Below are 13,189 nucleotides of genomic sequence, written 5' to 3'. Positions count from 1 at the left end.
CCCCGCCCTGCCAGCGAGCGGGCTGGGGGCACAAGGAGCTGGGAGGGGGCACAGCCCAGCCCAGCTGCCCCAAGGGACATCCCAGACCGTGCGGCACCGTGCTCGGCAGCAGCAGCGGGGGAACGCAGGAGGAAGGGGGGACGATGGCAGCGAGGGCGTTTGTCTGCCCAAGCCACCGCTGCGCGTGACGGAGCCCTGCGTTCCCGGGGTGGCTGAACGCTGCCTGGATGGGCAGCGGTGAGGGGGGGCCTGGCTTTGCCCTGCCCGTGCAGCTTTTGCTCCCCCTGTTCAGCTGTCTGTGCCTCACCCACCAGTTCGCACGCCTTTACCCTCCCGATTCTCTCCTCATTCTGCTGGGGGGTGAGCGAGCGGCTGGTGGGGGGCTCAGCTGCCCACTGGGACAACCCACAACAGCTGACCTACGTATTTTACTCCCTCAATCTCCGCTTTCCTCCCAGTTTACGTTTCTACCTAACATTGCCACAGCGCACAGACTCGTGCACCCCTTATGTGTGTCACAACTTCGTCTAAACCTTGAAGCTCTCAGTTGAGAAATATCAGCTACCTCCTGCACAGCATCTACTACAACGTCAGCTGAGTCACTCCATGACTCAAACGGGAAGGCACGCCGGCCTGGCAGATGTGGGTAATTCCTTTCCTCCCCAGCACACCTTCAGGGTCTTCTGCTGAAAAAATCCACACTGTTAGTAACGAGCACGCAGTGTATTTTGGCCCCGCTTTCGTGTGCTGCAATGTCTAAAGATGGGGAAACACCATTGCCCTCTGTTTTGCCCTAATTCTGAAACTCTGACTCCACCATGCAACAGCAAAGTCCAAAACCTTTGCAGTAAGTTTGGTTTCGATGCCTCATGCAACCTTAATTCAGCCGGTTTATGTATATATGCTGCGATAGATTAATATTTCTTAATCAGTATTTCTCCAGGATGACGGCTTGACTCAGTAAGAATGGATGTGCAAACAGCTCTTCTGGAAACAGTCAGAAAAAGCTATTTATAAAACATATATAAAATTTACACATGTTCCTTTTCCGAGTTAAATAAAGGTGGCCCGTCCACCTATGGTAAAGACCGGTGATTTCTGCCTTTGTTTGGTACAGAGCCCGTCGTGATTTCGAGAACCCGATGTCATCACTATGGCCTTCCCGGCCGCCGATGAAACACCGCTCTGAAGCAGACCCACCAGTCACGAGCACCTCCTGTGCAAGGAGACTGCAGACACCGCCACCAACACAGCCTGCCCTTGGAGCAGGGCTCACGGCTGCCACGCAGCACTGGGTTCAACAGGCAGACCATCTCACCCTCCGTGACTAAACGCCCAGGATATGTGTTTATGGGTAAAAGAGCACACATGTAGGAAGCATGAAGAGACATATAAGACGCTGGACGGTACGTGTGAGGAGGCCAGCGTGGGTTCCTGCCCAAGAGACAGCCCCGGGAGTGGTTGCTGGCAGGGGTGGGAAGCTGGAAGAAGCTTGCTGCACCCCACAGAAACCCCCCTCCCTTTGGGATGGTGCCGGGGACCTGACCCCCCCGACCGCAGCCAAGCCGGCGTGGAGAAGCGGAGGATGCACAGGACGAGCTCTGCCCCACCTCGCCTCGCTCCGTAAGCCCCCCGAGCCGACCTCCAGCCCCAGCCCGCCGGCTGGCGTGGAGCAGAGCACCAGGACCACGTGCGCAGGCACCCCCGGAGCTCCGCTCCCCCTGCGGTGTGCGTTTATTGGAACCCCCCGGCTCCACGCTGTGCGGCACCAAGCGAGGAGCTGCCGGACACAGCCGGGAGCCCGCAGCCATCCGGCCGCCGGCCGCGGCGGGGCCGTGCCGGGAGGCCACCGCACGGACAGCACGTCCTGACAGCGACGCAGTTACCAACCTGGCGCGCAGAGAGCTGCTCCTCCTCGCCGCTTGACCTCCCCTTCCTCCCTTCGCACACACGTGTGCCCCCCGGAAAGCTCCCCTCGGCGCGGCTGGCCGGGCCCCAGCCCCACCAGCACCCTGCCCAGCCGCCCCAGCTAAGCACACACTGGTGGGAGCGGGAGGCCCCGGAGCCGGAGAGGGGACGTGCCCGGGAGAAGCCCTGTACTCCTCCACCTCTGCTGGCAACCAGCAGAAGGGACAGATTAGAGCTGAATTAAGTTACCAGCATTAAATAAACACGCCTGGCCTCTTTGAAGTTCTGCTTCCCTTGAACATGAGCTCATTTCACGAGGCCTCTTTTCGCTCAGCCCCAGGAAGCCAGCAGTCTCGACGGAGTTAACTCTTCGCAGGACTTCCCAACCCTCCCAAGCCTCTCACCCTGCCACTACCCATCGGCCCAGGGCAGGTCCAGTGCGTGAGCTGAGCCTGGTACAACCACGGTTAGCAGCGGCCTCCTGCACATCTCTGGGTCTCCCCGATTTAAGGGGAATTCCCAACAGGAAAGGGGACCTCCCCCACTCCGCTGCGTGGTCCTGCGGGCTCCAGGCTGGCACACGGGGAAGCTCTATTGGAGGTGAAGGAAAGGGGGAGCCCTCTGCGATGAAGCATCCTCCAGCCCTGCCAAGAGCTGCTCGCAGGTCCTGGGAGGACTCTGCTCAACCCTCCTCCAAAGCAGGGCCAAGGAGTAAAGGCACAAGGGAGGAATTTAATTACAGATGAGGAAAGTTCCCAGTGCTCCCTTCTTTTGGTTTAATCCCACAAAGTGGAAATTGGAAAGTCTGGGGCAGGAAAGGGAGGGGGTAGCCGCAGAGAGGAAAGTAAAATACTGCAGAGAGAAGGCTGATCCTGACTCCACAGCATTTTTTCATGGCTCATGCAACCTCTGCCAACCCCTGTTCTTGCTCCAGTATTTGAAAAAGACGGCAAAGAGAGCAGAAACCTGCCTGAGAGCAAGGGCAGCTTCTGCCTGGGAGCGGGGAGATGAGACTTCTGGGGTTGACCAGTTTTGCACCTGAGCAGGAACTGCAGAGCTGCTGTTGATGGAGCCAATGCGAGAGGGAGAGCCTGTCACTGCTGCCTGCCAAGGGGGGAAGCAAATGCTTCTCAGGATGGCTCCAAACGACCACGCCATTGCCCCCACGACGGGGCGTTATTTCCAGACGCTCTGCTCGCTCACAGCTTCAGTCCCTGTCACAGGGAGGCTGGAGACGAACAGAGCTGCATGCACCAGGCACCACCAGCTTCCACCTTACTCCCGAAACCTTCTACCCTCAATTCCCACCCAACACAAACGTGTCTTTTGCCACTCGTGCAGTACCTGAGAAGCACGTTGGAGGGGCTGGGCAAGAGCCCCTGCCTCCAGGGCACTGCCGGGGGGCCAGCCACCGGCCGGGCGGTCCCCAGCAGACAAACAGCAAGAGGCGAGGGAGAAGCTGGGAACACCAAGGCCAAACGCAGAAATCCAAGATAAACAGCGAGAGTGCCTTTCAGTTCCCAACCACAACAGGAATCGCCTCCACCCGAGGGGAGCCCGCAGCTTGGCCTGCGCGCAGGCCGGGCGGGACGACCTCAGGCAATCCACCCCGACCCCGACCTCCAGCCCGGGGACAGCAATGGCTGATGTCGAGGGACGCACCAGCCCGAGGGGTTAGCACAAGCTGACCCTACATTTTCAGAAGGAACAGTCTCATCGGAGAAATGCCTCTCCTAAGTCATCCTTCAGCTCCAGCAGAGAGGTTGCTCTCCTGCTTCTCATTTCATTGACAGGCGTGTGCTGGACTTGCCAGCCAGGTAAATGCCGGAGGGATGTGCACGGGGACAACGGCAGCTTCCGTGGTTCTCAGCACATCTGCAATGCTAGCAAGCTAGAGACACATCTGAAAACCTCAACAGCCGACGCTCGGACCTTCGCAAGGCAGCAAGTTCCCCAACACCGCTCCGAAGCAACAATCACAGGTCAAGGGACAAGGCAGGTATGACCTGATTCAGACCTGCTTTCTTCATGTTCACAGCAGACAAGATAACAGAGCAAGATAACTGTCAGAACTACAAACAGGCGCAGTCCTGCAACTTAATAGTTTTCATTATTCCCTTATTATATCCACAAATAGCCCAGGCCCATGGTGAAAAAGTTCCTAGGACTGTCTGTTCCAGAGACGCACAAAAGACTCCAAGGAAACTCCTGAAGTGGAGCAGAACTCAGCAACGTGGTAGAGCACCACCATCCCACCAGAGAGCCATCATCCTGCCCACCTTTACAGACGACCCTGACACCAGGCTGTTACACTGCCATAGGTATGATCGCTGTACCTGTACCACGCGTGAAGCAGCAGGAAGAAAGCCAGACAGGGCACCCAGGTGTCCTTGCTGCTAGCCTCTGCCTGTTTTGCCGCTCTTTGAGAGCTGAGTGGAGGAGGAAGACAGCTAAGCAACAACGTGGGCCTTACCTTTTGTTCCAGGGGGCTGCAGATTATCTCCAGTCAGCGAGCACCAGCCTACGGGAAAGATGTCCCGGGAATCATATCGGCACCAGTAATCGAAGGCACCTCTCCAGCCATCAAATGTTATGAGGACCTCAGAACCTCTCACCTCCCCAATGGTGGCCGGGCAGATGAAGTGAGGGTTCTTCCTGTCCACTGCCTCCAGCTTCATACCTGTCTTGAAGAAGTTTTGGGATGGAGATGGTGGTTCCTAAAAGGAGAAGTTGAAAATGTGCTCAACAAGGATATGCCAGTGCCTCCCCAGACTAGGGCTGTCCCCTCCATCAGCAAACTCACCACCACCAGCAGATGAAGAAGCGAGCTGCTGGGCTGGATTTGAACCCCAATTCGGTGTGCACACGTTGGCCTAGCTACACAACCAGTGCCCTTTAAGTCAAGAGGCAACGAAGTCCACTACTGACTGCTCTGCCACCACCTGGCTGCTGGCCCAAATCCAGACAGTGCCACGTTAACACTGCACCCCGCGGCAAGTCTGTCGTGCGACACAGGCAGGAAAAAAGGCTCCAGAGAAAGCCTCTGTAGGACACTCTCACCCTGTAATCTCAGAGCAGGAAAACCTGAGATCTGACAGTCTCTCTCCATCATTCTTCCCCCACCTTCATCTCTGCTGGACATGCGAGCGATCTGCCACCCATCCTTGCCCGGGGCTCGCTCTTCCTCCTCTGTTACACCCGAGACACCCTAAAGCCACACCGACCGTCCCACACCGCAGCGCACGCCTCGAGACTGGCTGCTGTCCCTCTCTGCCTTCGCTCAGGGCCTGAGAATACAAACTACCACATCATACTTGCAGCGTTGCCTCACAATATCTGCACTCCCTGCAAGCCCTGGTACATCAGCCTCAGAGAGGTGCTGACTTTCACCGATTGCAGTCCTAACTTTGAGCAGCACCCGCAGCCCAGGCGGAAAACAAGCACGTCGCTCAAGCCCAAGCACTGCAGCCTACAAATATCTGAAGGGTGGTGTCAGGAGGATGGGGCCAAGCTCTTTTCAGTGGTGCCCAGTGACAGGACAAGAGGCAATGGGCACAAACTGAGGCACAGGAAGTTCCGTCTGAACATGAGGAAGAACTTCTTCCCTCTGAGGGTGACGGAGCCCTGGCCCAGGCTGCCCAGGGAGGCTGTGGAGTCTCCTTCTCTGGAGATATTCCAGCCCCGCCCGGACGCGGTGCTGTGCCCCCTGCTCTGGGTGACCCTGCTTGGGCAGGGGGGTTGGACTGGGTGACCCACAGAGGGCCCTGCCAACCCCTACTATTCTGTGATTCTGTGATTCTCAGCAGAGCTGTGTCTGCGTCTCCGCGCTGCGCTGACACAGCGGCAGAGGGCTCGGACCTGTGCTGGAGCGGCAGCACCGTGGCCGAGCCGGGCAATGTTCATCTCCTCTGGGATCAGCAGATCTGACACGAGAGGCCAGCTGTGATTTCGGTGCTCTGCAGTAAAGGGGACATGCCAGCAAGATGTCTTCACAAACAAGACACTAAAATACCTTGTGAAAAATCCGGACAGGAGCCATCTCTGCTCCATTCAGAGTCTTCAGAAGGAACATGGGCCAAGAGGAGGCATTCAGCCGAAAGCCTGCAGAGAAGAAAGCAGAGATGGAGACTTTAAGGCTGCGGGGGCCACTGGGTCCAGCAGCACATGCCTGCTCTGATGGGAGCTCTGCAGCGGGCACACACTGTGATTCCACACCACCCTCCTCCTCACGCTGGAGAGTCAGGTTTGACCTTTTCCAGATACTCTGAATGCAAAACATTACGCCGTTGAAAAGAAACATCTGGAAATGGATGTTTGACTTCAATATTCACTTATCATAACAAAAGTCTGTACACGGACACAGGGGCAGAGCACTTTGTGCAGCGCTAGTGCTGGCACCTACTAGAGGGCAGACATGAATCACCAAGTGCTCACTCTGGCTAGGAAATTTTTTCCTCACTAGGGTATCTCAGCTTCTGGGTGGCCTCCTCCACCTTTTAGCTGCAGGCAAGCTAACCTGAAGAAATAAAGAGGCTGCGACTCGGCTGGGAAACAGATTTCACCACTACAGGAAAGGATGGCAGTTTTTGGCTTGACACCTTCTCTGAAAAAAAGTAGAGAAATAACAGGAAGGGGCTTATGGGAAGGAAAAAGCAAATTCACACGCTCCAAGCCTGTGGCACGGCGTATGACTGCACAGCAGACCACAGTCTCCAGCTATCACCTTTGCTAAACGTGCGCCTTCCTGAGCAGGCAGCTCCTGCTGCTCAGCTGAACGCGGCACTGCGCCTTCCCTCCTGCCGTGTTTTGAAGGTAACCCTGGGACTGGACCTCGACGGAGAGCATCCCGTGATGACTAACATGGTTGAAATGCCAGAACACAGCCAGCTCAGGACAGGCCACCTCGCCAGCCCTGCAACGCTGTCCAAGCAGCCGGGAAACCGAACAAGCGACCTCAGGGCACGGGAGAGCTGAGCTCCCAGAGAGGCATAGACACCCTTTAACACGAATTGTCTGTGTGAAGAAGAGGAGAAGCAGATGTGTACAGATGGAAAATACTCCAAGGAACACAGAAAACCCTTGCCGCGTCTTCTGGGCGCTTGCACGCTGCAGGCAGAACGCGCGACTCGCTGCCTGTCCTTACGCCGGGGGCGAGACGGCCCCTCTGCTCCGGCCCGAGGCGCAGCAGGCGACACAGGTCAGAGCTGGGCGGGCAGACAGCTTCCAGGGCACCAGCCCTCTCCTCGGGCACAGCCAGAGTGAGTTCTGCTCGGCGGCTCGTCCAGGCCCATTGCCATCAGCTGGCAAGCCCCAGAGGAACCAGCGGAGGGACCATCACTGCCAGCCAGGAGCGGGCCCCGCGCCTCTGGTGAGCTGCACCCCGCGACCAGGGGTGCAAGGAGATGTCTGCAAAGGGCCGGCAGCGTGCGTGGAAGCAACACCAAACCCGGCAGCTTCAATGCTAATAGCTGCAGCAGGCTTTGCCCGTAGCAATCGTGAAGGGACAGGGTACGACCAGAGCTGCACACACACAGCTCCGCGCGGCGTGGTGGGCCAAGACGTGCACCCGCTGACGCCCTGTCCTCCCCCAGAGCGGCCGGTCCCAAGCACCCCGCTGCGTTCACTGCTCTTCCACCAAAGCTCGCAAACGGTGCTCCAGGAAAAAGCATGAATGAAAATATTCTCAACTCCAGATATCCTCTCGAAGGTTTCTTGCATCCCTATAGATCGGCTTGATATTATTTGTGGACGTGCTAACCGAGAGAGAGATTTATGAAGACACCTCAAAAATAATGGGAAGCAGAATGCAAAAGCAGGTTAATCTTGCTGCTTCATCAAGAAAGAACCAGCAAATCAGCTCATCCTGTGGCCAGTATCACAAAAAAAAAGATGTATGTTTAACTGGAGACAAGACTGGAAGAGGTGTTGGACCATCCAGGGTATTTATAAAGCTGTAGCCTAGCAAAATTAAATAAATAAACAGATGAAATATTGCAAGCGTCCCTTCACGGGAGACAGGGCTTAAATCACTGGGAACCTTTTCATACATTAAGTTCCCCATCAGATGGTCTCCAGCTAACCTGCTATTGCCCCAAAGACACTTGGGCACAAATCCACTTAGGCAGCACGAATGAAAATGTAAACGCTTTTGAAATCACAGTGTCAGGATCAGCAGTGATACAGCAGATGCCTCAGCCCTAATTGCTCTCTTGGTTATTCTCCACATCAAGATTTACAGATCCCCAGCAAAGCACCTTCACGCAGACACCGGTGCTGTGCTCTGCTCGAATGGGGAGCGCAGGGGAGGGCGCGGACAGATGGCAGCCGTTTCGTGTCCAGCACACCTTGGAGATGCCAGCACGTGCAAGCAGGATCAGAGGCCTAAAGCAACAGGCAACAGCCAGAGACCGAGCTGTTGCCAGAGCTGCGTGCCCCCACTGCCTGCGTGACCGTGTGGTGGCTTCCAGAAAAACAGAACCTGGATTCAAAAAGGAAGACCCGGGGAACTACAGGCCAGTCAGTCTCACCTCTGTGCCTGGCAAGACCCTGGAGCATCCTCCTGGAAACTATGCTGAGGCACACGGGAAATGAGGAGGTGACTGGTGACAGCCAACCTGGCCTCACTAAGGGCAAACGGTGCCTGACAAATTTGGTGGCTTTCTACAATGGGGTTACAGCTTTGGTGGACAAGGGAAGAGCAACTGATGTCATCTACCGGGACTTGTGCAAAGCATCTGCCCCTGTCCAGCATGACACCCTTGTCTCTAAATTGGAGACATGGATTTGATGGATGGACCACTCGATGGATAAGGAATTGGCTGGACTGTCACACTCCAACAGTTGTAGTCAACGGCTCGATGTCCAAGCAGAGACCAGTGATGATCCTCAGGGGCCAGCACTGGGAACAGCACTGTTTAACATCTTTGTCAGCATCATGGACAGTGGGACTGAGCGCACCCTCAGCAAGTTTACAGATGACACCAAGCTCGGTGGTGCACTCGACATGCCCAAGGGACAGGATGCCTTCCAGAGGGATCGGGACAGACTTGAGAGGTGGGCCCGTGCGAACCTCATGAGGTTCAACAAGGCCAAGTGCAAGGTCCTGCACCTGGATTGGGCAACCCCTGGTGTAAGTACAGGCTGGGTGGAGAATGGATTGAGAGCAGCCCTGCTGAGAAGGACTTGGAGGTGCTGGTGGATGAAAAGTTGGACATGACCTGGCAGCCCAGAAGACCAACTGTCCCCGGGGCTGCACCCCCAGCAGCGTGGGCACAGGGCGAGGGAGGGGATTCTGCCCCTCTGCCCCTCTCTGCTGAGACCCCCCGGGAGTCCTGCGTCCAGCTCTGGAGCCCTCAGCACAGGACAGAGCTGGAGCTGTGGGAGCGGGGCCAGAGGAGGCCCCAGCAATGATGCGAGGGCTGGAACCCCTGTGCTGGGAGGAAAGGCTGGGAGAGCTGGGGCTGCTCAGCCTGGGGAGGAGAAGGCTGCGGGGAGACCTTAGAGCAGCTGCCAGTGCCTGGAGGGGCTGCGAGAGAGCGGGAGAGGAATATTTTACAGGGGCATGGAGTAATAGGATGAGGAGTGATGGCTTCAAGCTGAAAGAGGGGAGATTTAGATTAGACAGAAGAAAGAAATCCTTTACTGTGAGGGTGCTGAGGCCCTGGCCCAGGCTGCCCAGAGAAGCTGTGGCTGCCCTATCCCTGGCAGTGCCCAAGGCCAGGTTGGATGGGGCTTTGAGCAACCTGGGCTGGTGGAAGGTGTCTCTGCCCATGGCAGGGGGGTTGGAATTAGATAATCTTTAAGGTCTCTTCCAACCCAAACCATTCTGTGATTCGCTCTGCCCTTATACAGCTCACGTAGGTACAAAGAGCTCTTTCATCTGCACTCTGAAGCATCTCCCTATCCGTGCCATGATGTCCATGTGGAAATACAGCCCTGGTGTGGGACACATCTGTTTAACAGGGCTGGTCTACACCACAGTGGTAGGCTGGGGAAGTCCCAAGCACAGAAGTATAAAAAACCTTGGGGTTTTCCCCACGGATAACATCGGTGCTGTCTGGACAGCTGAACTGCAGCTCACCCAGCGGAGGCTGCAGCATCCCTCCATTCTTCTCACAGTTTCCTATGGGCTGGATTTCAGCAGAGTCCACCAGCCGCCAGAAGTCGTTCTTGTTATCGCTGCCATCGAGGCGCAGGCGGAGGCGTGCGCCTGTCAGACCCACCACCGTGGCGATGCACGTGGAGGTGGTGTTCCTCGGGTCCTGGGCTTCTAGTTTCATACTGATCTTGAATTCATTTGCAGGGGGAGTGTAGGACTGCAAAGAGAAGAGGGACCCAGTTAGAGCTGCGATTTTCAACACACGCACCACCTCACTCATAAAGCTTAAGCCCTAATATCATCAAAATTTATCCTACCGAAGACTGGCAGCATCCTCCAAGCACAGCACAGGAACAGACACCACAGAGCAGCAAAGAAAGTACAGCGAGCTCTGCCAGATCTGGGACACAGACCACCGTCTTCTGGTACTGCACCATCCAGACAACCAGACCTCTCCTTTTCTCTTAGCCTTCTTCTCAGGAGCATCACCCACCCAACCTGCGACCCAGACACTCCTCTGTGCTGCTGCCGCTCTGCCCGGACCCGGGGGTGCCGTGCCAACGCACTCCTGTATCCCCCGTACTCAACGTTATCACCTCTGTGCTCAAGCACCCAGTGCCTGGGGGGAGTGCTATTCAATTCACAAACATCTGGTGAATTCCGAAGAAAATCTCCTCGCCGGGCAGGATCCACCGAAACCCGGATCACAGCCCAGTCAGAACATTTTCTCCGAGAGCCTGTGCTCAGCAGACAGAAAAAAAAACATTCTCGTGTTCCCACCCATGCACACCTGAGAGTTAAGTCTTCTGCACTGCAGTGCAAACGCAACGTTTGCATTTGAATGTGTCTTTTTTAGCCTTGCTTCAGCAAACTTGTGATTTCTATTGTCTCCAACACTCTTAAGCATCTTCCTTGGCCAAAAAGGGCCCCGTTACAGGGACAGAACTCCTGGGTCACCAACCGACTGTCTCCCTTGGCCTTTCTTGTTTTCATCCACCCTCTTACCTGCCTGAAGCAATGTGCAGGAGCTGGGATGGCGCATGTCTCTTTCAGGTATTTCTCCCAGGTGAAGTGACCTGAGAAGAGAAAAGAAAAGGATTCAAAAAGGAGCTGATGAGCAAAAACCTCAGAAAAAGAGACGGCTGGACTCCTAAGGCCGGCAGTTCTCCACTTCTCACAGGGGAGGTGCTCACAGGCAACGTGCTTTCATCAAGCTCCTCTCATGTTTGTGACCACAGAAGATTTAGAACCGCAGCTGACAGGCAGAACAAAGCACGGTGCTGCCTGCGGCATCTCACTGCCTCCGCGCCGCCGAGCAGGGTCTGCGAGCACCGAGGACAACAACCTACAACTTCACACACAACACCCAGCACACACAGGAATCCGTGGAGTCTTCCAGATAACCGCTGAACACCTTGCTCAGCCTGTGGATTAACAACAGTCACTGTGGGCTGGCAGAAACGTCGCCCTGTGCTGCCTCTGCGGGTCCCCTGGTCCAGCGGGCACTCAGCCGGCCCCACGAGCCAGCCCGGCCCCAGCAATTAGTGGACAGGTCAGCAATTAATTTCCTGAAGCGGACAGGGAGTCCGCAGCTTGGGCAGGACGGAAGCAGGGATCCTCCAGGACAGGGACTGACGGAACACAGCGGCTCACAGCCACCACCAAAGCCCCTTCCACCGGGTGCTGCTGCCGGGGGAAGCACATTGTGTCCTTGCCTGCACCATGTACAGCAGGAAGGGTAAAGGCAATATGGCAGCCAGGGAAACCTGTTCTTAAACGAGGAATTAAAAGCTCCCATGATCTGAGCAAATCATGACTTTTGCCATTTAAACTGAGCAGCTGGGAAAGGATCCTTCCAGCATGACATTAGCTTGTATTCATCCGAACGGCTCCCGGGAGACCGCTGCTTTCAAGTCATTCCAAGAGCATCGGTGGCAGCACAATTCAAGAGTCAGCTACCGCTTCCCCTATTCACGTCAAGTTTTTAATCAGTCTATTTTCAAAACAAAGCTACATTAAGAACCTTTTTAGCTACTGCAGTGCACACCATACCTCTACAAATTCAGGCACTGAGGTCAGCACGCATTACTTCAGTTCTGCCTCCCGTGCACAGAGAAGCCGTATGGACTCGATAATCTACTAGCTTCAAATAAATAAAAGAAACACTGCTTTCTTGCCACCTCCCATGCAGATGAGCAGCACACTGTTCAATACAGAGGAAATGTACAGAAAAAAATACAGTTTTGCTGGCACACTGGCTGAATGCATTTCTGTTTACAGCCTCTTGACAGCAGCTCTCCGTCCGTCAGAGTATGAGTTTCCATCCATTGGCACGTATTTTCTTTTCAGCCAACAGTCTCACACCAGGGTGAATGAAAAAAAATCAGTGATTCACTGCAATGATGCTTTCATAAAACCAAAATCCTTTTGATTTCATTGAAGGTACGGTTTATCACTTGGTTACATCAATGAAACTCTTCATATGAATACTGTGCAATAAAAACCCAGCCAAAGCAAACCCAGGCATGGAAATGCCTTGCTGCATCCCACCCCTGAGCTCTGGTTGCTGATCTGGGCTCATCTCAGAGCGGGGTGACCCTTCAGAGGCCCTGCTCCACGCAGCACAGAGGATGCCCGCGGTGACAGCACCAGGGCGAGGAGTGCAAGCCTCAGCCCCAGGGCCCGAGCAAGCATCTCAAAAAGGATCAGCTGCGCTTGACAATTTTATTTTAAGCAAAGAAACCTCCCCTCCCCTCAGCTGGTTTCAATCCCTCGCTATTAAAAGTAGTCACGGTTTTAATCCTTCCACTTTTCACTCACTCTGCACCGAGCGAGGCCGTTCTGCTCCCTGCAGCAGCTCCTGCCGCAGCCGAGATCGACGCTGCGCAATCCCAGCAGGAGCAGTAAATTTCTGAGACAGCTGCATGCCTCTAAAAATAGTGTTTGGACATGGAACTTCTTTGAAATTAATTCTAGAGCCTGTTGGGACCCAACCACCATACGAAGACACACACCCAACACCAAAACTGCAGCTACCGACACATGGTTCTGGTGACTGATTTTGCAAAGGAAAGCAGGAGCAGCAGAAAGACTTCTCCAAACTCCGAGAAAAGACCGACCCGAGACAGCCGGTTCCTCCTCTGTTCGCTGTCGGCCATTTCTTCACGTAAAGATGCCCTGACA

The 13,189-nt window shown here is 55.3% G+C and overlaps 1 protein-coding gene across 8 annotated transcripts in view; it reads right to left on the bottom strand.

Annotated features, from left to right (window-relative positions):
* Window positions 1–13,189, bottom strand: part of SCMH1 (Scm polycomb group protein homolog 1) — a 75,586-nt gene that overhangs the window by 36,300 nt on the left and 26,097 nt on the right. For all 8 annotated transcript variants that reach the window (XM_075437721.1, XM_075437726.1, XM_075437725.1 and 5 more), the window contains 4 exons: window positions 11,012–11,082; window positions 9,989–10,223; window positions 5,921–6,009; window positions 4,382–4,625 (listed from right to left, as the gene is read on the bottom strand). In XM_075437721.1, coding sequence (XP_075293836.1) covers window positions 4,382–4,625; window positions 5,921–6,009; window positions 9,989–10,223; window positions 11,012–11,082 — 639 coding nt within the window. The remainder of the gene's footprint in view (window positions 1–4,381; window positions 4,626–5,920; window positions 6,010–9,988; window positions 10,224–11,011; window positions 11,083–13,189) is intronic.

The sequence above is a fragment of the Opisthocomus hoazin genome, chromosome 17 (assembly GCF_030867145.1).
Source record: "Opisthocomus hoazin isolate bOpiHoa1 chromosome 17, bOpiHoa1.hap1, whole genome shotgun sequence".
Taxonomy (NCBI): domain Eukaryota; kingdom Metazoa; phylum Chordata; class Aves; order Opisthocomiformes; family Opisthocomidae; genus Opisthocomus; species Opisthocomus hoazin.
Note: the sequence above shows the minus strand (reverse complement) of the source record. Positions and strands in the feature narration are given on the sequence as shown.